Genomic DNA, 25,000 nt, shown 5'->3' with positions numbered 1-25,000 from the left:
TATATGTATATACATGTATGTGTATATACATGTACGCGTATATGTATATACATGTACGCGTATATATATATATATACGTGTGTATATGTATATACATGTATATGTATATACATGTACGCGTATGTGTGTGTATGTTTGTATGTACGTATGTGTGTGTATGTATGTGTGTGTATGTATGTGTGGGTATGCATGTGTGTGTATGCATGTGTGTAAGTGTGTATATGTGTGGGTGTGTATGTATGTGTGTATATGTATGTATAGGAGTGGAACTGAACCAGTGTGTGTGTTAATTTTATCGGTACAATGGCTCTCCCTAGCCACAATAAAAATTTGTTTCAACATGCAAATTCACATAAAGAATCTTGCAAACCAGATACAACTCTTGTTCTTGCTGACTGAAAGAGATGGCTGTAACAGCACTTTGAACAGAGCTGCAGCTCACGGCTGGCAACCTCGCAGACTGCTGCCGGGATGGAAAAACAATTTAGAAGCTCACTATCTCTTTACTCTTTTACTTGTTTCAGTCATTTGACTGCGGCCATGCTGGAGCACCGCCTTTAGTCGAGCAACTTGACCCCGGGACTTATTCTTTTTGTAAGCCCAGTACTTATTCTATCGGTCTCTTTTGTCGAACCGCTAAGTGACGGGGACGTAGACACACCAGCATCGGTTGTCAAGCAATGCTAGGGGGACAAACACAGACACACAAACATATATATATATATATATACATATATACGACGGGCTTCTTTCAGTTTCCGTCTACTAAATCCACTCACAAGGCTTTGGTCGGTCCGAGGCTATAGTAGAAGACACTTGCCCAAGATGCCACGCAGTGGGACTGAACCCGGAACCATGTGGTTGGTAAGCAAGCTACTTACCACACAGCCACTCCTGCGTCTATGTACGGAAGTTTTGAGTTGACCTGGGCACAAATGCTACAGAAGCTTACGAAACACTATTTGTGGATGAATTTGTATGAGCTGAGAATCTGCTTTGTGCTGGGATAAGAACTGGGAAGCTCATTACGATTCCGCCTTTTTGAAAGACAGTCTCAAAAAGAGTATTTTGTGGTTTTGGAAGAGTTCTGGAAGAAATTTCATTGCGAAAAGCCAGTGCACTTGCAAATAGTCCACAGTTCCATTCTATGTGTATATATGCATGTGTGTATATATATGTGTCTGTATATATGTGTGTATATATGTATCAGTATATATGTATATATGTGTGTATATATATGTGTGTATATGTATGCGTGTATATGTGTGTATGTGTGTGTGTATATATGTGTGTGTATATATGTATATGCATATATGTATGTGTGTATATATGTGTGTATATATATATGTGTGTATATGTATGCGTGTGTATATGTATATAAGTATATGTGTGTGTATATATGCGTGTGTATATATATATATGTATGTGTGTATATATATGTGTGTGTATATGTATGTGTGTATATATGTGTGTGTATATATGTGCATATGTATGTGTGTGTATATATGTGTGCATATGTATGCGTGTGTATGTGTATATGTATATGTGTGTATGTGTATATAAGTATATGTATATATGTGTGTGTATATATGTATGTGTGTATATATGTATATGCATATGTATATGTGTATATGTATATACAAACCTTCCTCCATGCTGTGCCTCGAATGTTACCATTATAGAGTTGTTTCCCCTGATTAAGGGGACATAACTCTACTAGCCTTATACCTCAAAACAAACATCAAAAAGATAAAAAAGAAACATTTTAAGGGTTTTTAGAAATCGAAAAATAAACTAAAAAGTAATCTAAAGTATTATGGAGATGTACTTGCATAGCAAGTGACCCGATCTGAGGTTGTGTGCTGGAACGAAAACAATTGCAGCGTGGAAGGTTTTTATAAGCCATTTAAAAAACACACAAAATCTGTTCGATTCACTTCAACATTTAAGTTTAATTTGTCAAAATATTTTCGTCGCTTTAAGACCGCGAACTGTTCACTGACAAAAATCAGTGTTTTGTCAGTGAACAGGTCGCGGTCTTAAAGTGACGAAAATATTTTGACAAATTAAACTTAAATGTTGAAGTGAATCTAACGGATTTTGTGTGTTTCTTAAATGGCTTACAAACACCTTCCACGCTGCAATTGTTTTCGTTCCAGCACACGATCTCAGATCGGGTCACTTGCTATGCTGGCAGAGTGGTTAGCACTCCGGGCGAAATGCGTAGCCTTATTTCGTCTGCCGTTATGTTCTGAGTTCAAATTCCGCCGAGGTCGACTTTGCCTTTCATCCTTCCGGGGTTGATAAATTAAGTACCAGTTACGCACTGGGGTCGATATATATCGACTTAATCTGTTTGTCTGTCCTTGTTTGTCCTCTCTGCGTTTAGCCCCTTTGTGGGTAGTAAAGAAATAGGTATTTCGTCTGCCGTTACGTTCTGAGTTCAAATTCCGCCGAGGTCGACTTTGCCTTTCATTCTTCCGGGGTCGATAAATATCGACTTAATCCGTTTGTCTGTCCTTGTTTGTCCCCTCTGAGTTTAGCCCCTTGTGGGTAGTAAAGAAATAGCTATGCAAGTATATCTCCGTAATCAAAAGTAATCTCTCTTTAACTTGTGGATCACACGTCAAAGTAGCAGCAACATTACTCTCCACCCTCCACCAAAGCAAAAAAAAGGTAATTTTGTACGTACCAATCCAGAAAGAGTTTTTGCCACTGAGGTTTCCCATCCATCTGTGATGCTTTCGTGAGAGTACACTGGCCAGGTGGGCCGTGAAGGACCCACGACAGAATAGTTCAGCGTTGTCCCATGTCATTTTTTCATTGACAAATTTGTAACATTGGCCTTGGTATTCTGCCCAACCTGGAAAAACATAGACAGACAGACACACGTACTCGTGTGAGATTATGGATAAACAGAACAGCAGAAGAGTAAACATTTCAAAACTATAAACACTGAACAAAATTTAAGCTAGACATTTAGAAACACTGTTAAATTATTTAAGTTAAGTTTTAACAAGTCCGGTTAAGTGTCAATATATCCTAAGATATATTACTAAGAAAACATGTCAGTTCAAAATGGAAAAGAAACCAGTGATAGAGAAGTAAGCCTTGAAACTGTTGTTAAAAGTTAAGTTAAGTTAATTTTTTGGCTCAAAAAGCAAAAAGCAAGGCCATGTAGGGGGACATGGAGTTATGTACAGGGAGGGTGTTAATGCAAAGAGTTCAGGCCATTTCTGGTCAAGAGAGACTTTGAACCGAGCGGTCGTCGGCATCTTCACTATCTCGTCCGGCAGCTTATTCCACGGATCTGCAACCCGGACAGAGAAAGCCCCTCTCCTTCGATTGAGATGAAAGTTACATGAGTATACGATGAGGGAGCTGTGATGAATCATGAATATTACTCTCTTTGGCTCAAAAAGCAAAAACCAAGGCCATGTAGGGGGACATGGAGTTATGTACAGGGAGGGTGTTAATGCAAAGAGTTCAGGCCATTTCTGGTCAAGAGAGACTTTGAACCGAGCGGTCGTCGGCATCTTCACTATCTCGTCCGGCAGCTTATTCCACGGATCTGCAACCCGGACAGAGAAAGCCCCTCTCCTTCGATTGAGATGAAAGTTACATGAGTATATGATGAGGGAGCTGTGATGAATCATGAATATTACTCTCTTTGGCTCAAAAAGCAAAAACCAAGGCCATGTAGGGGGACATGGAGTTATGTACAAGGTGGTGTTCATGCAAAGAGTTCAGGCCATTTGTGGTCAAGGGAGACTTTGAACCGAGCGATCGTCGGCATCTTCACTATCTCGTCCGGCAGCTTATTCCACGGATCTGCATCCCGGATGGAGAAAACCCCTCTCCTTCGATTGAGATGAAATCGTCGCAGATAGAGCTTTTTGGAGTGACCCCGCAGCCGACGCTCTGGAGCAGGAGTGAAGAACAGCTCTTTCGAGAGGTTACACTTTCCGCTTATGATGTTGTGAGCTAGAATGAGATCACCACGGTGTCGTCGTTTTTCTCGAGAATAAAGGTCGAGCGTCTTCAGCCTTTCTTCATAAGACAAATGCTTGAGACCAAGAACCATGGGGGTTGAACCTTTTATTGTGGAAAATCAAACAGATTCCATTCAACATTCCATTACCCTTAACTGCAGATAGGAGTTTTATATACCAATCTGTCTTTTGTTGAGGGTGGTCATGTGTGAAACTATTTTCTGGTTGAAAAATGTCCTAGTTGTATGTCTTGCAAACAACTTGCATATGCAAGTGCTTCCAGTCAAAAACTCCGTATTCTGGAAACCAGCAAGTGTATGGGGTCATCAGGAGAGAATGTGTGCCGTTTCGGGGCCTACCTCTCGACGGCATCAATGCGCACCGCCCCCCCCCCTCACTGATATGAGGCCCCGCTTGCTAGATCAGCTGCTTATGAAGTTAAACTCAATATACTTCTAGCCATCGCTCATCGTCTCTTTTTAACCAAATTCAGTGGCTAGCCTTCTCCACTGCAGATTGGATATCAGTCATGGTGGTATTGACTTTACGATGAGTTAGGCCTAGCGATAACCACACTCGTCTTACACTGTGTCCAACAAACCCTCTACAACCGACTTCGATTTGAGACAACAGGACTTTGCTGGAAATGCTAATTCCATTTTCAGGTAGATATTTAGCATCATTATCGAAATAACCCTGAAATTTAATTTCACAGTGAGAGGGTTAAAACGATGGAGAAGACACCCTCTTTTTATGTGACATCAACAGCAATTCTTGTCATGTGATACCATCTTCAGTGCTCTTTATGTGGAACTAGCAGCAGTGCTTCTTATGTGGTACTAATGGCACCAACACTGGTCCCCAGTAAGGGCGAAATGGCACTATCTACAACTACAGGAACATCTAATAAATAGATTTCATGGAAATTTGGAAATATTTCATGTTTTTTTCACTCATAGGAAAACATTTCTGAACATCAGAAAAAAAAAGTATAAACATGGAAGCGGTTCTCTCCCCTTGCGGAGAATATTCACCCTCTCTGTTATCTCATAGTAATCGCTCTCTCTCTCTCTCTCCCTCATAAACAACAATAAGCAGCAGCAGCTGTAACTGAGTGAAAACACCTAAAACTCCACGAGGCTCTGGCAGGAGGTGGTGACGACCCCTGTTCTACTCTTTCGCTCCAACTTTCTCTCACTCTTTCTTCCTGTTTCTTGTCCTCCCCAACTTCCTACGCAACCGCTGAGCCCGGATACGCATTCATCCATCCGTCGATGCTCTTGGTGTCGGGGGTTGACCTGCTTTCTCTTCTGCGGGTCTTACGAACAGCAAAGGACCACGTTTCGGACTTCTCCCACTACGGACGAAGACCGCTAAGCTCAACAGCAACAGCAAGTGGAGGCGCAATGGCCCAACGGTTAGGGCAGCAGACTCGTGGTCGGAGGATCGCGGTTTCGATTCCTAGACCAGGCGTTGTGTGTGTTTATTGAGCGAAAACACCTAAAGCCCCACGAGGCTCCGCCAGGGGGTGGTGGCGACCCCTGTTGTACTCTTTCACCCCAAACTTTCTCTCACTCTTTCTTCCTGTTTCTTGTCCCCGACTTCCTACGCAACCACTGAGCCTGTAACTGAGTGAAAACACCTAAAACTCCACGAGGCTCTGGCAGGAGGTGGTGACGACCCCTGTTCTACTCTTTCGCTCCAACTTTCTCTCACTCTTTCTTCCTGTTTCTTGTCCTCCCCGACTTCCTACGCAACCGCTGAGCCCGGATACGCATTCATCCATCCGTCGATGCTCTTGGTGTCGGGGGTTGACCTGCTTTCTCTTCTGCGGGTCTTACGAACAGCAAAGGACCACGTTTCGGACTTCTCCCACTACGGACGAAGACCGCTAAGCTCAACAGCAACAGCAAGTGGAGGCGCAATGGCCCAACGGTTAGGGCAGCAGACTCGTGGTCGGAGGATCGCGGTTTCGATTCCTAGACCAGGCGTTGTGTGTGTTTATTGAGCGAAAACACCTAAAGCCCCACGAGGCTCCGCCAGGGGGTGGTGGCGACCCCTGTTGTACTCTTTCACCCCAAACTTTCTCTCACTCTTTCTTCCTGTTTCTTGTCCCCGACTTCCTATGCAACCACTGAGCCTGTAACTGAGTGAAAACACCTAAAACTCCACGAGGCTCTGGCAGGAGGTGGTGACGACCCCTGTTCTACTCTTTCGCTCCAACTTTCTCTCACTCTTTCTTCCTGTTTCTTGTCCTCCCCGACTTCCTACGCAACCGCTGAGCCCGGATACGCATTCATCCATCCGTCGATGCTCTTGGTGTCGGGGGTTGGCCTGCTTTCTCTTCTGCGGGTCTTACGAACAGCAAAGGGCAACATTTCAGACTTCTCCCACTATAGAGAAGACCGCTTCGCCCAACAAACAAACAAAACAACCAGCAACTGTACTTAACAGTCAAATAACCAGGTAAATGCCAAATATACATTATACTGGAAATCTTAGCAGTGGAACAGTGGATAAAGCCATTACTACATATAGTTCAACAAACAAATATTCCTTGTTCAAATGAAGCCTAGCTCCATGTAAACACTTGCAATAAACCACCACATGACTATTGGAGATTGAATCGCACCAAATGTGAAGTAGATATAAATACTGTAAAAGAATTAGGTGCCAAAGATGCAGTAAACATCATCCTAGACAATCCTTGATTCCTTCAAAACTTCCATGCTTCCTGAGATTCGCGAACACTACACCTCCTTCAAAACTTCCATGCTTTCTGAGATTCGCCAACACTACACCTCCTTCAAAACTTCCATGCTTTCTGAGATTCGCCAACACTACACCTCCTTCAAAACTTCCATGCTTTCTGAGATTCGCCAACACTACACCTCCTTCAAAACTTCCATGCTTTCTGAGATTCGCCAACACTACACCTCCTTCAAAACTTCCATGCTTTCTGAGATTCGCCAACACTACACCTCCTTCAAAACTTCCATGCTTTCTGAGATTCGCCAACACTACACCTCCTTCAAAACTTCCATGCTTTCTGAGATTCGCCAACACTACACCTCCTTCAAAACTTCCATGCTTTCTGAGATTCGCCAACACTACACCTCCTTCAAAACTTCCATGCTTTCTGAGATTCGCCAACACTACACCTCCTTCAAAACTTCCATGCTTCCTGAGATTCGCCAACACTACACCTGATTTTCTCCCCTCCATACACACGCAAGCAGGTATCTGACTCGTACACTGTTCACTTTCCAGACATTTGTACATTAAGGCACATGCTTTGTACGCACTTTCTGACAAGTTGTGGTGCACCTGAGCACTCTCTTTTACTTGTTTCAGTCATTTGACTGCGGCCATGCTGGAGCACCGCCTTTAATCGAGCAACTCGACCCTGGGACTTATTCTTTTCTAAGCCCAATACTTATTCTATCGGTCTCTTTTGCCGAACCGCTAAGTGATGGGGACATAAACACACCAGCATTGGTTGTCTAGCAATGCTAGGGGGGACAAACATAGACACACAAACACACACACGCATATATATATATATACACATATATACGACAGGCTTCTTTCAGTTTCCGCCTACCAAATCCACTCACAAGGCTTTGGTTGGCCCGAGGCTATAGTAGAAGACACTTGCCCAAAGTGCCATGCAGTGGGACTGAACCCGGAACCATGTGGTTGGTAAGGAAGCTACTTACCACACAGCCACTCCTGCGCCCATACAATAATTTCATTATTATTATTATTATTATTATTATTATTATTATTTTATACCTTGTTCACAAAGACTGCTCTGTGGTTGTTGGTCCTTCTGACCTTGCAGGAAATGCCATTCACGCCACTGCTTCCCATCACAGCTGTATAGTTTCTTGCTGTTTCGGTCAAGGAATAGAAGATCTTTGGTATTCTGGGTACATATCTTGGCTCCCTGTTGAGAGATAATGAGAACACAGATGGACGAATTTTAAAAAGTAATTTATTTTATGGTTTATACTTTATTTACATTTGATGGATATTTGTCCTCATCTTGTTTGTTGTTAACACAACGTTTCGGCTGATATAACCTCCAGCCTTCATCAGGTGTCTTGGTGAAATTTCGAACCTGGGTTCTCATTCCTAAGGTATTTTTCGATATAATTATTATTATTATTATTATTATTATTATCATTCTGTAATCGAACTTGGAATCTTGGGGCCAGTAGCCCGCACTCTTAACCACTACACCATATGCTACTAACCCCAAGATTCTGAGTTCGATTTCAGGCAGTGACCTGAACAACAACAACAACAACAACATCGAAAATACCTTAGGAATGAGAACCCAGGTTCGAAATTTCCCCAAGACACCTGAGGAAGGCTGGAGGGTATACCAGCCGAAACATTGTGTTAACAACAAACAAGACGAGGACAAATATCTGTCAAAAATAAATAATGTACTATCTTATGGTTTATTATTGTTTATATTTTGAAAAACGTATATATATATATATATATATATATATATATATATATATATATATATGTGGGCACCAAAATCTTTTAAGTGCTTTTGTCGTTTTACAATACAAAAGAAATCACTTTAAACTTGCTAAAATGATATTCAAAGTATTTTATATGATCAGAAATATAATTTCAAAGTGTTCATGGTGTCATGGTGAGGATCTGATCAAAGATTTTGCAATTAAAAAACAGTTTTGGGGGAAACTTTGTAAATATAAATAAAGTGGAATTTTATACAAAAATAAAGTGTTTTGTTTCATTTTGAAAAATAAAAATTTATTTCATGGTTTATTATTGTTTATATTTTGAATTCTATATATATGGGGGTACCAAAATATTTTAAGTGCTTAGGGTCTCTATGGGTCCTTATCTGGCTCTACCCAGTACTCTGAATTATATGTAAAATCATGATGTAACCTGATTATATATATATATATATATATATATATATATATATAGGGAGAGTTTACGAAAAAAACAAAAGACGAAGACAGGTGGTGTACAAAACAAACAGATGTATTAGTATAACGCTCAGGAATAGAAAAAGTCTTTTACGTTTCGAGCCTACGCTCTTCTACAGAAAAAACAAGGAGAGAAAAAAATTTGTGTAGTGGCTAACGATCTATCATATATATAATATATATATATATATATATATATATATATCGCCTGGCCCTCGTACCGGCTGCACATAAAAAGCACCATCCGTTCGTGGCCGTTTGCCAGCTCTGTCTGGCACCTGTGCGGGTGGCACGTAAAAAAGCACCCACTACACTCATGGAATGGTTGGCGTTAGGAAGGGCATCCAGCCGTAGAAACACTGCCAGATCAGACTGGGCCTGATGCAGCCTTCTGGCTTCCCAGACCCCAGTCGAACCGTCCAACCCATGCTAGCATGGAAAGCGGACGCTAAACGAAGATGATGATGATGATGATATATATATATATATATATATACATACACACACATATATAGGGGCCGGATGGAAGGCATTTAATGGCATAAAGGATGTGCTCAAGGGAAAGTTGGACAGGACCACCCTCGCCAACCTCAGCAATCACACAGCTCTACTTGCAATGTTATATGGTAGTGAAACATGGGCTACAGCAAAGAGAGAAGAGATTGGTAATGGCTCAAAGAACCAGTGAGAGGTCAATGCTTGGAATCTCATTGAGAGAGCATGTCAGTGGCGAGGTCATCAGAGAGAAGTCCGGCATGAGGGATGTCATCCTAGAATATACCCGCAGCAAGTTTAGATGGGCTGGACACGTCGCCCGGCTCACCGAAAATCGGTGGACCCTCGCTGTTCTCGAGTGGTATCTGGGCGAATGAAAACAACCACTCGGAAGGTCTCCACGATGGTAGGTTTACGATTTCAGGAGGACGATTGGGATCACGTGAATGAAAAAGGCGCGATCCAGAGAGGAGTGGACAGCGTGCTGTGACCAGCGGTGTCAAATGGACGCCCGACGGTCTCGTCGGTCACGGTGATCAAGGTAAAGGTGATATAGGGGTACCAAAATCTTTTAAGTGTCCAGGGCTTCTATGGGGTTTAATCCAGCCCTGCCCAGCACTCTGCATTACATGTAAAATCATGATGTAAGCAATATCTCATATTTGTATTCGTTATTTTGAAATGCTTTGTATGTGATGCGTCAAGAAAACTTTGCAATAATAGAGTCACGTGACCAAACCGATTCAACCAATCAGCAACTTCCAGAAGCTCACACTAATTCCTGCGTATTCGTAGAAATCACGAAGGGTTTCCTTGTGACGACAAAGTTAGAGAAGGGGCATAACTCTGTTAAAGATGTTTTTGCTAAGCTGAGTAGTCTCCCTTGAATTTTATAACGTCACGAAGAACTTTACTCTTTTACTTGTTTCAGTCATTTGACCGCGGCCATGCTAGAGCACCGCCTTTTAGTCGAGCAACTCCACCCCGGGACTTATTCTTTGTAAGCCCAGTACTTATTCTATCGGTCTCTTTTGCCGAACCGCTAAGTGACGGGGACGTAAACACACCAGCATCGGTTGTCAAGCAATGCTAGGGGGACAAACACACACACACATGCATATATATATATATATATATATATATATATATATATATATATATACGACGGCTTCTTTCAGTTTCCGTCTACCAAATCCACTCACAAGGCATTGGTCGGCCCGGGGCTATAGCAGAAGACACTTGCCCAAGACGCCACGCAGTGGGACTGAACCCGGAACCATGTGGTTGGTTAGCAAGCTACTTACCACACAGCCACTCCTACGCCTATTTATATACATATATACGACAGGCTTCTTTCAGTTTCCGTCTACCAAATCCACTCACAAGGCATTGGTCGGCCCGGGGCTATAGCAGAAGACACTTGCCCAAGACGCCACGCAGTGGGACTGAACCCGGAACCATGTGGTTGGTTAGCAAGCTACTTACCACACAGCCACTCCTACGCCTATTATATACATATATACGACAGGCTTCTTTCAGTTTCCGTCTACCAAATCCACTCACAAGGCATTGGTCGGCCCGGGGCTATAGCAGAAGACACTTGCCCATGTGGTTGGTTAGCAAGCTACTTACCACACAGCCACTCCTGCGCCTATATATAAGAAAACAAAATTCTTCAGAAACAGCAGTAAACGGAACAAATAGTGATTTTTTTTTATCGGTTATCAGATATAATCACTGACCGGGACAAAAATTTATTCACTGAATATATAAAGAAAGGTGGAGGCGCAATGGCCCAGTGGTTAGGGCAGCGGACTCGTGGTCGTAGGATCGCGGTTTTGATTCCCAGACCGGGCATTGTAAGTGTTTATTGAGTGAAAACACCTAAAGCTCCACGAGGCTCCGGCAGGTTGATGGTGGTGATCCCTGCTGTACTCTTTCACCACAACTTTCTCTCACTCTTACTTCCTGTTTCTGTTGTACCTGTATTTCAAAGGGCCAGCCTTGTCACTCTCAGTGTCACGCTGAATATCCCTGAGAACTACGTTAAGGGTACACGTGTCTGTGGGGTGCTCAGCCACTTACACGTTAATTTCACGAGCAGGCTGTTCCGTTGATCGGATCAACCGGAACCCTCGTCGTCGTAACCGATGGAGTGCTTCCATTCCATATAAAAAAAGCCAGCGACTTTTGCTAGTCTCAAAGTTCCTGCTACTTCTGGCTTAGGGGACATGTCGAAACACCGGTGTCCCAGAGTGTAAGAAACTAATGTAACTTCAACATAAAGTAATACAAACTAATGTGAAGTCATACGATGTAAGGGTTTGGATGTTAGGCTCAGGGATTTCAGGTAATGGGTTCAAATCTCTTTTGGTGCCTTATAATTTAACACACTCACCAGTAAAATTTCCACTTATTTCTTTTTTATATAAACCACTTTGAATATCATTTTAGCAAGTTTAGGCTCAGGAGTGGCTGTGTGGTAATTAGCTTGCTCACCAACCACATGGTTCCGGGTTTAGTCCTACTGCGTGGCACCTTGGGCAAGTCTCTTCTGCTATAGCCCCGGGCCAAATAATACATTGTGAGTGGATTTGGTAGACGGAAACTGAAAGAAGTCTGTCGTATATATGTATATAGATATATATATATATATATATATGTATGTGTGTGTATATGTTTGTGTGTGTGTGTTTGGCCCCCTAGCATTGCTTGACAACCGATGCTGGTGTGTTTATGTCCCTGTCACTTAGCGGTTCGGCAAAAGAGACCGATAGAATAAGTATTAGGCTTACAGAAGAATAAGCCCCGGGGTCGAGCTGCTCGATTAAAGGCGGTGCTCCAGCATGGCCGCAGTCAAATGACTGAAACAAGTAAAAGAAAGAAAAAGAGATTTTCTAAAATTTTCATTGCGCCTGCAACCTTCTCAATAGTTTTGCAAGATGCAATGAAAATTTTAGAAAAGTAAAAAAGAAATAAGTGTAATTTTCTCCGGTGAGTGTATTAAATTATAAGGCACCAAAAGAGACTGATTCTCCCCAGACACAACAGAATATTTCTTCATATTGTTATTTGATTAATCATGCATTATCTCGTCACTGCAAGATTTCAATAATATAACTCTCTTTACTCTCTTTTACTCTTTTACTTGTTTCAGTCATTTGACTGCGGCCATGCTGGAGCACCGCCTTTAGTCGAGCAAATCGACCCCGGGACTTATTCTTTTGTAAGCCCAGTACTTATTCTATCGGTCTCTTTTGCCGAACCGCTAAGTGACGGAGACGTAAATACACCAGCATTGGTTGCCAAGCAATGCTAGGGGGACAAACACAGACACACAAACACATACACACACATATATATATATACATATATACGACAGGCTTCTTTCAGTTTCCGTCTACCAAATCCACTCACAAGGCATTGGTCGGCCCGAGGCTATAGTAGAAGACACTTGCCCAAGATGCCATGCAGTGGGACTGAACCCGGAACCATGTGGTTTGTTAGCAAGCTACTTACCACACAGCCACTCCTATATACATATATACGACAGGCTTCTTTCAGTTTCCGTCTACCAAATCCAGTCACAAGGCATTGGTCGGCCCGGGGCTATAGTAGAAGACACTTGCCCAAGATGCCACGTAGTGGGACTGAACCCGGAACCATGTGGTTGGTTAGCAAGCTACTTACCACACAGCCACTCCTGCGCCTTGGATTTGTTTTATATTTTAGAATGGACATTGCAAGGTAGGTGCGAGAGGCTGGACCTGGTCAGTGAAAGTCAAAAAAAAAAAAGGGGGACATACTTTGAGGCTGCCCTTTGCTACTTCCTCCAAGATAGGTTTCCCAAGATCAGAGAGAGATTTTGATGATGATGAAGACGTCTTCTTGTTTTTGGACTTCTTGCCTTTCTTTTTCCCTTTCTTTGATTTCTTCGTCTTCTTGCCCCCTTTGGTACCTTTCTTCTTCGACTTGGTGGGTGACACTTCGAAGTTGTTGCTGCTGTTGTTGTTGTTGCTGTTGCTGTTGTTGTCATCATTGCTGTCGTTTTTGTTGTTCGTGGTGCTGTGGAAGTCGTCGTCACCCCCGGGGCTGTCTAGTAACTTGGTCAGATGGTTGAACTGAGGAGAAAAACGATACGATGATTAGATTAGAGGAGGAGAAAGCTATGTAGAGACGGTGTAAAGTTTAGGCACGTGGCCTAGTGGTTAGAGCAACGGACTCGCGGTCGAGGGATCGCGGGTTCGAATCTCAGACTGGGCGATGTATGTGTTTATGAGCGAAACATCTAAGCTCCAAGTGGGTCCGGTAGAAGGTAATGACGAACTTCGGCTGACTCTTTCGTATGTATGTATATATATGTATATATATATGTATATATATATATATAAATATATATATATATGTATGTATATATATGTATATATATATACACACACACACATATATTTATGTGTATGTATATATATATATATATGTATGTGTATATATATATATATATATATACACACGCACACACACGTATTCACGCACATACACACACACACACACGTATTCACGTGAGGGTGTGGAACAAGTATAGTGTTATCAGACGCTTAGGAAAGGAAAGAAAGAAGGAAGATTTAACGTTTCGAGCAGAGCTCTTCATCAGAAAAATAGGAAAAGAAAGGGAAGACAGAGGAAAAACAATCGCCAATGGTACACACGTGGTCACGTGACCGCATGTGTACCGTTGGCGATTTTTTTTCCTCCGTCTTCCTTCTCTGGATCTTTCCTTTTCCTATGTTTCTGACGAAGAGCTCCACTCGAAACGTAAAACCCTCCTTCTTCCCTTCCTTCCTGAGCGTCTGATAACACTATACATGTTCCACGCCCTCACGTTGTTGTGTTTTCTCTTTGTGTTTTCATGTTTGGATTAACTATATATATATATATATAATATGGCTAATATAGGTTAAATGAGACATAATTATCTGCATGGCCGAAACAGCTGTCAGTTATAATGTATATGTATTTTTATATCTTTTTATATTTATTTAGTTATATCTCACCATATTGATTGTAATTATTGTACTGTATTAATGTCTAATCTTAATGCTCTTGTGTAGTGTTTTAATAAAGTATGTGATTCGGTATTATCTGATAGTTGATGAATGATTTAGATATATTTCTCCATTTTCTTATTTTGTATATATATATATATATCCCTCTGGCAGGTACCGCAAATGTAGCGAAGACTGTTCCTGGCTATGGCATTAGAACCAGCCAGGAACAGTCTTCGCTACATTTGCGGTACCTGCCAGAGGGAGTGTTTGTCCAGGATAGGATTACACAGCCACAGCAGGAAATGTATCAGGACATGAAATGGAAAAGCCGGACTAGACTACTTTATGCGCAACTCCATTGTCTCCCGAGATAAAAAGGATGCCAACCAATATATATATATATATATATATATATACCTATACGTATATATGCAGAAGATCATAAATTCTTTGAATTCAAAAGGTTTACTGAATCTATTTCTATGAATCTCTTTACACAGCCATTACATTGAAAACAGATGCAATGTTATCAGAAGAAAAAATTCTGCCATAACAAGGAACACAGTTTTTTATATAATTTTGCTTATGTTTAACGAGTCCTCATTACTCCCAAGAATTTCATTTCTATGTGTGTATCTGTGTTTGTCCCTCACCAACTACTTGACATCTATTTATCAATATATCTAGCTGTCTGTCTGTATGTCTATCTACCTAAATAAGTTATTTTTTTATCAAACATAACTAATCAGGAGTGGCTGTGTGGTAAGTAGCTTGCTAACCAACCACATGGTTCCAGGTTCAGTCCCACTGCGTGGCATCTTGGGCAAGTGTCTTCTGCTATAGCCTCGGGCCGACCAATGCCTTGTGAGTGGATTTGGTAGACGGAAACTGAAAGAAGCCTGTCGTATATATGTATATATATATATATATATATATATATATATATATATGTATGTGTGTGTTTGTGTTTGTCCCCCTAGCATTGCTTGACAACCGATGCTGGTGTGTTTACGTCCCCGTCACTTAGCGGTTCGGCAAAAAGAGACCGATAGAATAAGTACTGGGCTTACAAAAAAAGAATAAGTCCCGGGGTCTGAGTTGCTCGACTAAAAGGCGGTGCTCCAGCATGGCCGCAGTCAAATGACTGAAACAAGTAAAAGAGTAATCAGGAGTGGCTGTGTGGTAAGTAGCTTGTTTACCAACCACATGGTTGCAGGTTCAGTCCCACTGCGTGACACCTTGGGCAAGTGTCTTCTACTATTTACCCCGGTTCACAGACCCCTGATCTAGAGAGTATTTTCATCTCTAATACACAAAAAGGTGAGAAGGGTCTCTCCATCTTAAATGCAGAGACATTCCTTCTACGACTGTGTAGAGGTTGGAGGTGGAGGTGGAGGTTGAGTGGAAAAGTTTCGAAAGGTAATCACTCACCTGTGGCAGCAGCTGTTTGTTGTTGTTTTTGTTGTTGTTGTTGTTGTTCACCTGGATGTGGTTGCTGGTCTCCATCAGAAGCTGTGGGTGTTCTTTACTAATCATTCCGATGTATTGCGGGCAATGGGCTGAAATGGCAAGGAAAGGGTTCATGGGTTTGGGTGGGTATTTGTGTGTCTGTATACGCACATACACACACGCACACACACATGCACACACACACATTTACACACACACACATGTACACACACATATGCACACACACATACACACACACATGCACATACGTGCACACACACATATGCACACACACACACATATGCACACACATGCACACACACACATGCACACACACATATGCACACACACACATGTACACACACACATGCACACACACATATGCACACACACACATGTACACACACATGTACACACACACATGCATACACATATGCACACACACACACACACATGTACACACACATGTACACACACACATGCATACACATATGCACACACACACATGTACACACACATGTACACACACACATGCATACACATATGCATACACACATGCACACACAGACATGCACACACATATGTACACACATGAACACGCACACACATATGCACACATGCATACACACATACACACACAGACATGCACACACACATGCATGCACACATATATGCACACACACACACACACATATATGCACACACACACACACATGCACACACACCTGCACACACACAGACGCATGCACACACATGCACAGAATGGAGAATTACACATCTTTAATTAAAATTGTTTGGCCTCTAAAATTCCAACACGTGTTTCTGTTATATAAGTGTCTCAGGGGCCCACAGACATGAGGGTTCTCTGCATGAAATCAATCTATATTAATTCAGTTGTTTATCCCACATGATTCCAAAATGTTTCCAAATATTCAATAGAGTTAGCCATGTCTGGACTTTTACAAAGTGCTCATAAGGTATCTGCCTGGATGTAAATACCCTATTCCTTTGTGTGTGTGTGTATACACACAAATATATATATGCATATATTATATATATATATATGCATATATATACATATATACATTATATATATATATATTGGCTTGCTCACTTAGCCAGCGGGGTGGCGTCATTTGAAGGCTAAAAACAATGCGAAGCGCATTGTGACCAGCGATGTATAGCAACATCTGATAGCCTGGTCGGTCACGGTGATATATATATATATATTTATATTTCTTTATTGCACACAGGGAGCTAAACACAGAGGGGACAAACAAGGACAGACAAAGGGATTAAGTCGATTACATTAACCACATTGTGCAACTGGTACTTATTTTAGTTGACCCCAAAAGGATGAAAGGCAAAGTCAACCTCGGCAGAATTTGAACTCAGAGCATAACAGCAGATGAAATACCGCTAAGCATTTCGCCCAGCATGCTAACGATTCTGCCATGCATGTGTGTGTAACGCCGCCGCCGTGGTGATCTCATTCTCGCCCACAACATCATAAATGGAAAGTGTAACCTCTCGAAAGAGCTGTTCTTCACTCCTGCTCCAGAGCTCTACCTGCGACGATTTCATCTCAATCGAAGGAGAGGAGCTTTCTCCGTCCGGGTTGCGGATCCGTGGAACAAGCTGCCGGACAAGATAGTGAAGATGTCGACGACTGCTTTGTTCAAAGCCTCCCTTGACCTCAAGTGGCCTGAACTCTTTACATGAACACCACCCTGTACTTAACTCCATGTCCCCCTACATGGCCTTGCTATTTGCTTTTGAGCCAAATTAACTAACTAACTAACTAACTAACATACACACACGCACACACACACACACCACACACACACATAATTATGCAAAACCCACAAAAAGGAAGAAGTGTATATTATAGAATAAACCAGTCTCCTCTAACAAATGCTATAATTTGCAGACCTATACAACCCCACAACAAACACCAGAGATACTATACCGTAGAAGGTTTGACAAACTTACCATTAACAGCATTGATTATTTTTACAGTTGTTTTACCCTTTTTGCCAATAATAATGTTCACAGGGCTGTGAAGAATAAGTTTGAACTTCTCATTATTCTCCTTCAAGTCATCTCCTTCGATCAGGATATTCCACCTGGCCTGTTTCATTCCTGGAAAGAAAGAGAGAAAGTCAGTTAACCCCTTACCCAACAATTATTTTGAAAATAAATGTATTTTTTCAGACATATTTTTTAATTGTTTCATTTTACTATGTTTTGAATGGTGATTTCGAGGTATATTTCAAACCTTATTTATTGCATCTACCTCATCCTCATCTTCAGTTTCGTCACTTGAATAAAACTCTTCTGACGAACTTTCACTCTCATCAGATGTATCCAACCCTCCAAGAAAAGCTTCATAATCGCTATCATCATCAGAGCTCAACATGGTGGGGTTATAATATAAAGGTATAAAGAAAACAACGTAAAAACAAAGTGAATACTTCTATTCATAAAATGTGCCTTCCAACCCTTCGACTGTCTCCAGGTGACTAAATCATACTCGGTCTTCAATGCCTTACTCAAGCGAAAGGTGGCAGAAATCGTCACTGCCAGACGTATAAAGTGAGCGAATATACTCATATATGTCAAAAAAGAGTTTATAATAGACGAAGGAACTCGTTTGCTGTCGATTTTGGCGAGTCTATCTTTTGACGAGTTAACTCGCTAGAGATAGAAAAAAACGATTTTGGTCAAAACTCATTTATTCGTTTCTGCCGGGTAAGGGGTTAAAGGAGGTCAGGTTTTAATAACTATGTCGGGTCAATTAGCAGCAACAAATAAATACGAGTACAAACAACTGCAACATGAATAACAAGGATAACAAAACAGGGCATTTATATTTCTTCTTGTTAGAAACTACCAAAGGAGCTTCCATGTGGCTGCTCACCATGGTACAAATAGCAGCCAAATCTCCCTCAGAACACAAATACATGACTAGTATCTTTAAAGAAAGGATAAATATTCTAGTCCGAGATGTGTATTCTTATTTCTTTATTGCCCACAAGGGGCTATACACAGAGGGGACAAACAAACGGATTAAGTTGATTATATTGACACCAGTCCGTAAAGGGTAAAGACCCCCTTCGGTCATGAATGACCATGGGATTGCACCTAGAAAGTTACCCTCCTAGACACAAGTCCGGGCAAGGTTGTTTATGGAAGACCAGCAGTTGCCCATGCATACCAGCCTCTCCTCTCCACGCCACCAGTGTTATCCAAGGGAAAGACAAAGGTCGATACAGCTTGGCACCTGTGACGTCGCAACTCATTTCTACAGCTGAGTGAACTGGAGCAACGTGAAATAAAGTGCCTTGCTCAAGAACACAACACACAGCCCGGTCCGGGATTCGAACTCACAACCTCACGATCGTAAGCTCGATGCTCTAACCACTGAGCCATGCGCCTTCACACCAGTCCGTAACTGGTACTTATTTAATCGACCCCGAAAGGATGAAAGGCAAAGTTGACCTCAGTAGAATTTGAACTCAGAACATAACGGCTGACGAAATACCACTAAGCATTTCACCCAGCATGCTAATGTTTCTGAATATGGAGGGTGGGGTAACACATCCCAGCCGAGCTGCAACAATTTTTGTCTGGTTCCCAAAGCATCAAGTGCCGAAAATGAACTTTTTTATCTTCCATTTTAAAGGGTTACAGAATTAACACAGGTTATAGGAACATAAACCTTCTTCCATGAAAAGATAGTTTAATCTGCGCTCTAAATGGAGGTGTAGTAAAATCCTATTTTGTGGACTCAACCATGTTCTAAAATAAGTTGAAAGGTAAGCTACTATAAATCGGCACAAACTTTCCGGACAACCCAATACATTAGTGAATTTATGCCAATCAGTCATAGTATGCTGTGTGGGGAGCAGCATGTCAAAGAATGGACCCAATGTTTTCTCAGCATGTTGTAAAAGGGTGACTAAAAGAGAAGCAGGTAAGATTTGTGTTTCAATCTTGTAAAATCCTTACCAGTAATGATTACGGAAACAGCCTATGTTATGGAGGGTTGTAGCCTGAGTTGTGCCAGGAGAATGGACTCACTGACAAATTGTGGATGCAGCAATGCACTACAACAGTGCATGCCCCCATACCTGACCTGGGGTCCTTTTCTCGATGGGGTTTAAGGTGTCTGTGTGCACTAATGCAGCACAATCTCATATGAGAGTAGCACTCAATTGTGAGTCCCCCTCGAGCTTTGTAGAGTGTCAATAATAACTTTTAGGGGTTGAAGTATCTTTTGGGTAAAAAGAAAAAAGGTAAAAAGTTACTGTACCTGGTTCAAACTTGACCTGTTTCGTGGTGCTGGGGATGAAGTCATTCTGTAGCTTAGCAGACATTTGTCGAACACGGATGTCGACAAAGGCTGGTCTTTCTACATTGCCGATACGAAACAGTGTCAGGCTGAGGGTGCCAATATTTTCACACACGACATAGTCTGTAAGCTGAAACTCTGTACGAGACCACCTGATGTTAAATCTGCAACAAAAACAAAAACATTGTGAATTTGAAGTTTGTCGACTTCATCATGAAATGAGGGAGAATGCAATTGGCAATTGGTGTGTATATGTGTACATATATATATACTCACACACATACATACATATACATATGAAGTGGTATCAAAATGTTCCCTCTTTTTTTTTTTTTCTCTTTTTTTACTTGTTTCAGTCATTTTGACTGCGGCCATGCTGGAGCACCGCCTTTAATCGAGCAAGTCGACCCCGGGACTTATTCTTTGTAAGCCCAGTACTTATTTTATCGGTCTCTTTTGCCGAACCGCTAAGTGACGGGGACATAAACACATCAGCATTGGTTGTCAAGCAATGCTAGAGGGACAAACACAGACACACAAACATATACACACACATACATATATATATATATATACATATATACGACGGGCTTCTTTTCAGTTTCCGTCTATCAAATCCACTCACAAGGCATTGGTCGGCCCGAGGCTATAGTAGAAGACACTTGCCCAAGGTGTCACGCAGTGGGACTGAACCTGCAACCATGTGGTTGGTAAAAAAGCTACTTACCACACAGTCACTCCTGCGCCACTCCTGATTAGTTATGTTTGATAAAAAAATAACTTATTTAGGTAGATAGACATACAGACAGACAGCTAGATATATTGATAAATAGATGTCAAGTAGCTGGTGGGGAACAAACACAGATACACACATAGACACACACACACACATATATAGATAGATAGATAGATAGATAGATAGATAGATAGATAAACAGATATAACAGGCTTATATGAGAGGCTTCTTTCAGTTTCCGTCTACCAAATCCACTACAGAGCTTTGGACAGCCTAAGGCTAGAATAGAAGACACTTCTTACCCAAGGTGCCATGCAGTGGGAGTGAACCCAGAACCATGTGGTTGGGAAGCAAGCTTCTTACCACACAGCCACAAATATGGAATAAGATAATTTTGTTCGTTTCTATTAATTTTCGTTATTAATTAATTACATGCTAAACTGCATAAATCTTTCCGTATGTAACGAGTACTTTTATTACCTAAATCAAGATTAGCATTTCAGAGTGTGTATATTAGGCAGCGAATTGGCATTAGGCAGCGAATTTGTCTCCCACCCACTTTTATTAACAAAATAATAATAATAATAATGATGATGATTATGGTGATGATGATGATGATGATGATTATGATGATAATAATAATAATAATAATAATAACAATGTAATAAAGCATTATTATTTTGAAGATTATTTTTTGTAAAACACAACTGTGTGTGTGTTATATAATATATACATATATATATATGTATATTATTTAATTTAAATATGTATATATATGTATATATATATAAATTATATATATGTATATATAGTATATATATATATAAATTATATATATGTATATATATGTATATATATATAAATTATATATATGTATATATATGTATATATATATATAATTATATATATGTATATATATATATATAAATTATATATATGTATAATATATATATATAAATTATATATTGTATATATATATAATAAATTATATATGTGTATATATATATATATATATATTTAATTTAATATTATATGTATGTATGTATATATATGATATCTCATATCAAAATGAAATATTAAATACAAATTCATTGGATTAAAGTAGATTATCTACTTCAGTAGCAGATGTACAACACAGCATGTTATACAAGGTATTATAGGTTTTTAAGACAATCCAGGCCCCTCCCCCACCGTCCCCCTACCGAGACATTCATCATGTACATGGCTGCATATTATACACGGAATTTTACAGTAATTAAATACTGTTTTAATTGTGTGAAATTTTAAAATTTGCTAAGTCACTAATTTTCTTTCTTTCTTTCTTTATTAACAGAAAATGCTGTTTTTCAAAGTTTTTGCTCCACTTCAGTAGCTACTTCAAAGCTATCTTCTTACTCCGTCTTGCCTGTTTTTTTTTGTTTTTTCTTTTTTGTCTTTTGAGGAAAGCTGGAATTTTCAAATGACTGTCTTGCAGATTGGTCAATTATTTTCACTTCCATGTCACTGGAATAATTTAGCGTCTTCAGACTATCATCTCTTCAGCACCACCAAGAGGGTTTGAGAGGCAAACATTATTCCAGTGACGTGGAAGTGAAAACTGTAGTGAAGATGTGGCTCAAAGAACAGTCAACAGAATTTTATGGGGCAGGGATACATGCTCTCATTCAAAGGTGGAACATTACTATTGAGAGAAATGGCGACTATGTTGAGAAGTAGGGATGTGATCCATAGAGGACCAGCTTCATTTTGATGTATGATACATGTTCCTGTGTTGGTAATTATACCTGTCCTAAACAAAATGGCAGTACTTTTTGAGTCACCCTCGTAAACAACTTTGATTTCTTGTAGTGTATTCCAGTATGTCCTAACATTTAAAATGACAATATCCAGCCCAAATATTCTGCTTGCTTTATATTTAAATCAACCAGATCCACCCCCATAACACTCATCGAACCATGTAATTCTAACAACAACCACTCACGTCATTGAAATTTTGGAATTACAAGACAATGCATGACTATTTCAAAACAATCTAAATTAGAAAAGTACTCGGACAGCGCAGACCTCCGCCAAGCAGCTCACATTAAGAAAGATACGCGAGTAAAATTACTAATAAAGAAACGAAAATAAACTTTGGAAACAGCAACGCCACCATAGGTTACGTGGAAATGATGAACGTGTTTTCAAGGGAGATAATCAAAGAATGTAACATTGTAATACTTCATGTAAAGTAAATATAACAAATGAAAAATCCTTCAAGAATCCATAAAAATTCCCGGATCACTACCGAAATTTCATCATCTGTTCCTCGTGTCATTATCAATTTTTCCTGCAAGTTTCATCAAATACCGTTTGCAACTTTTTGAGTTATTTTGCACACAGACAGACAGTGGGACAGACGGATAAATCAATGCCAATGAAAACATAAGCTCTTTTCTTGGTGGAGGTAATAAATATCATATTGGACAGAGTGATCTGAATGCTAAACTGCATCTGGAAGTAGGGCCCTGGTTCAGGAAGTCCATGGTTTTGAGAAGTGTGGAAGCATCTCTTAACCATTATTGTTCCAAGTCAAGTCTGATCCAGAGCAGTAGCTTTCGATGAGTAATTCTATGCAATGTGAATCAATAAGCTTCACATTTGACAGAGAAATCTGAATGTTAAAGGGTTAATATTTAAACTGGCTGTGTCCAGCCTCTCACACTACCCTACAATGTCCTTCTAAAAAAAATAAACAAGCGTATCATTGAAATCGCAAAGCCATGAGATAATACATAATTAATATTCTAAGCCATGTGAATATATAAGCATTACATTTGACAGAATAATCTAAAAGCTAAAAGTCTTAAGAAACCGATACTATTTCCCTTAATCTGCAAAAAAAAAACTTTGAAAATAAACCACTTGTAAATTTCCTGTTAAGTAATATATAGTCTTACATTCATATATTTGTTGCTGCCCCTGATGTAAGCTTTTGGTTAAGAATCTTTATTGGTTAAGAGTCTACCCAGAAAGAGTATAGTAAAGAACTAGCAAGACAGTTGCCATTAAGTGGGTTACCAAATGAGTTTATACAATTACACATACACTTGGTAAAGGGTATTACTGTAATTTCACAGATGTTTTGCATTAATGGAATTAATAGATCAGCCAAAATTTCTGCAACAAGGGTAAGAATAAGAAAATATAAATGGAATTTCTATTAAAGATTATAGAATATCCATGTTCTCTGCTAAAATGAAGTGAGACTAATTTAATAAATACCTTGGCTATGTTTGTATATACGTTTAAGCTAAACATGGATTATATACTTTTTTACACTTTTACTTGTTTCAGTCATTTGACTGCGGCCATGCTGGAGCACCACCTTTAGTTGAGCAAATCGACCCCAGGGCTTATTCTTTGTAAGCCTAGTACTTATTCTATCAATCTCTTTTGCCGAACCGTTAAGTTACAGGGATGTAAACACACTAGCATCGGTTGTCAGGCGATGTTGGGGGGACAAACACAGACACACACACACCACACACACACACATATATATATACATATATATATATATATGTATATATATATATATATGTATGTATATATATATACTATATATATATTATATACATATATTCTATATACAGGTTTTTTCTGTTGTCATTCTGACATGTATTGATGGTTTTCAATATTTTTCTCTCCCTGTAAATGCATTTAATATTATTATATATCCATATATATAAAACATTATTGGTGAATTGAGGAAATAATGAATGAAATAAAACGATTTCTGTTCATCTGCGTTCAGCTCATTTCCTCAATTCACCAATATGTTTTAATTTCAATTAAATCCGCACCAACGCACGGTTGCACGCCAGATGGTTGTACTCCAACCGTGCTGTTTACTGCTGTGATTTTTGCTACAAGGTATCGGTTACTTTTGATTAATCTACTACAAG

General features: G+C 40.1%; 1 protein-coding gene across 1 annotated transcript in view; it reads right to left on the bottom strand.

The window, feature by feature from the left end:
* Positions 1 to 25,000, bottom strand: part of LOC115230616 (FRAS1-related extracellular matrix protein 1-like) — a 38,637-nt gene that overhangs the window by 4,091 nt on the left and 9,546 nt on the right. Inside the window, exons 2-7 of the mRNA XM_036499734.1 lie at positions 20,279 to 20,481; positions 17,956 to 18,105; positions 15,946 to 16,073; positions 13,276 to 13,590; positions 7,788 to 7,941; positions 2,693 to 2,863 (exon numbers count right to left, since the gene is read on the bottom strand). Coding sequence (XP_036355627.1) covers positions 2,693 to 2,863; positions 7,788 to 7,941; positions 13,276 to 13,590; positions 15,946 to 16,073; positions 17,956 to 18,105; positions 20,279 to 20,481 — 1,121 coding nt within the window. The remainder of the gene's footprint in view (positions 1 to 2,692; positions 2,864 to 7,787; positions 7,942 to 13,275; positions 13,591 to 15,945; positions 16,074 to 17,955; positions 18,106 to 20,278; positions 20,482 to 25,000) is intronic.

Source organism: Octopus sinensis, unplaced genomic scaffold (assembly GCF_006345805.1).
Source record: "Octopus sinensis unplaced genomic scaffold, ASM634580v1 Contig15926, whole genome shotgun sequence".
NCBI classification, from domain to species: Eukaryota; Metazoa; Mollusca; class Cephalopoda; order Octopoda; family Octopodidae; genus Octopus; species Octopus sinensis.
The sequence above is the reverse complement of the archived record's forward strand: the minus strand, read 5'-3'. Positions and strand labels throughout refer to the sequence as shown.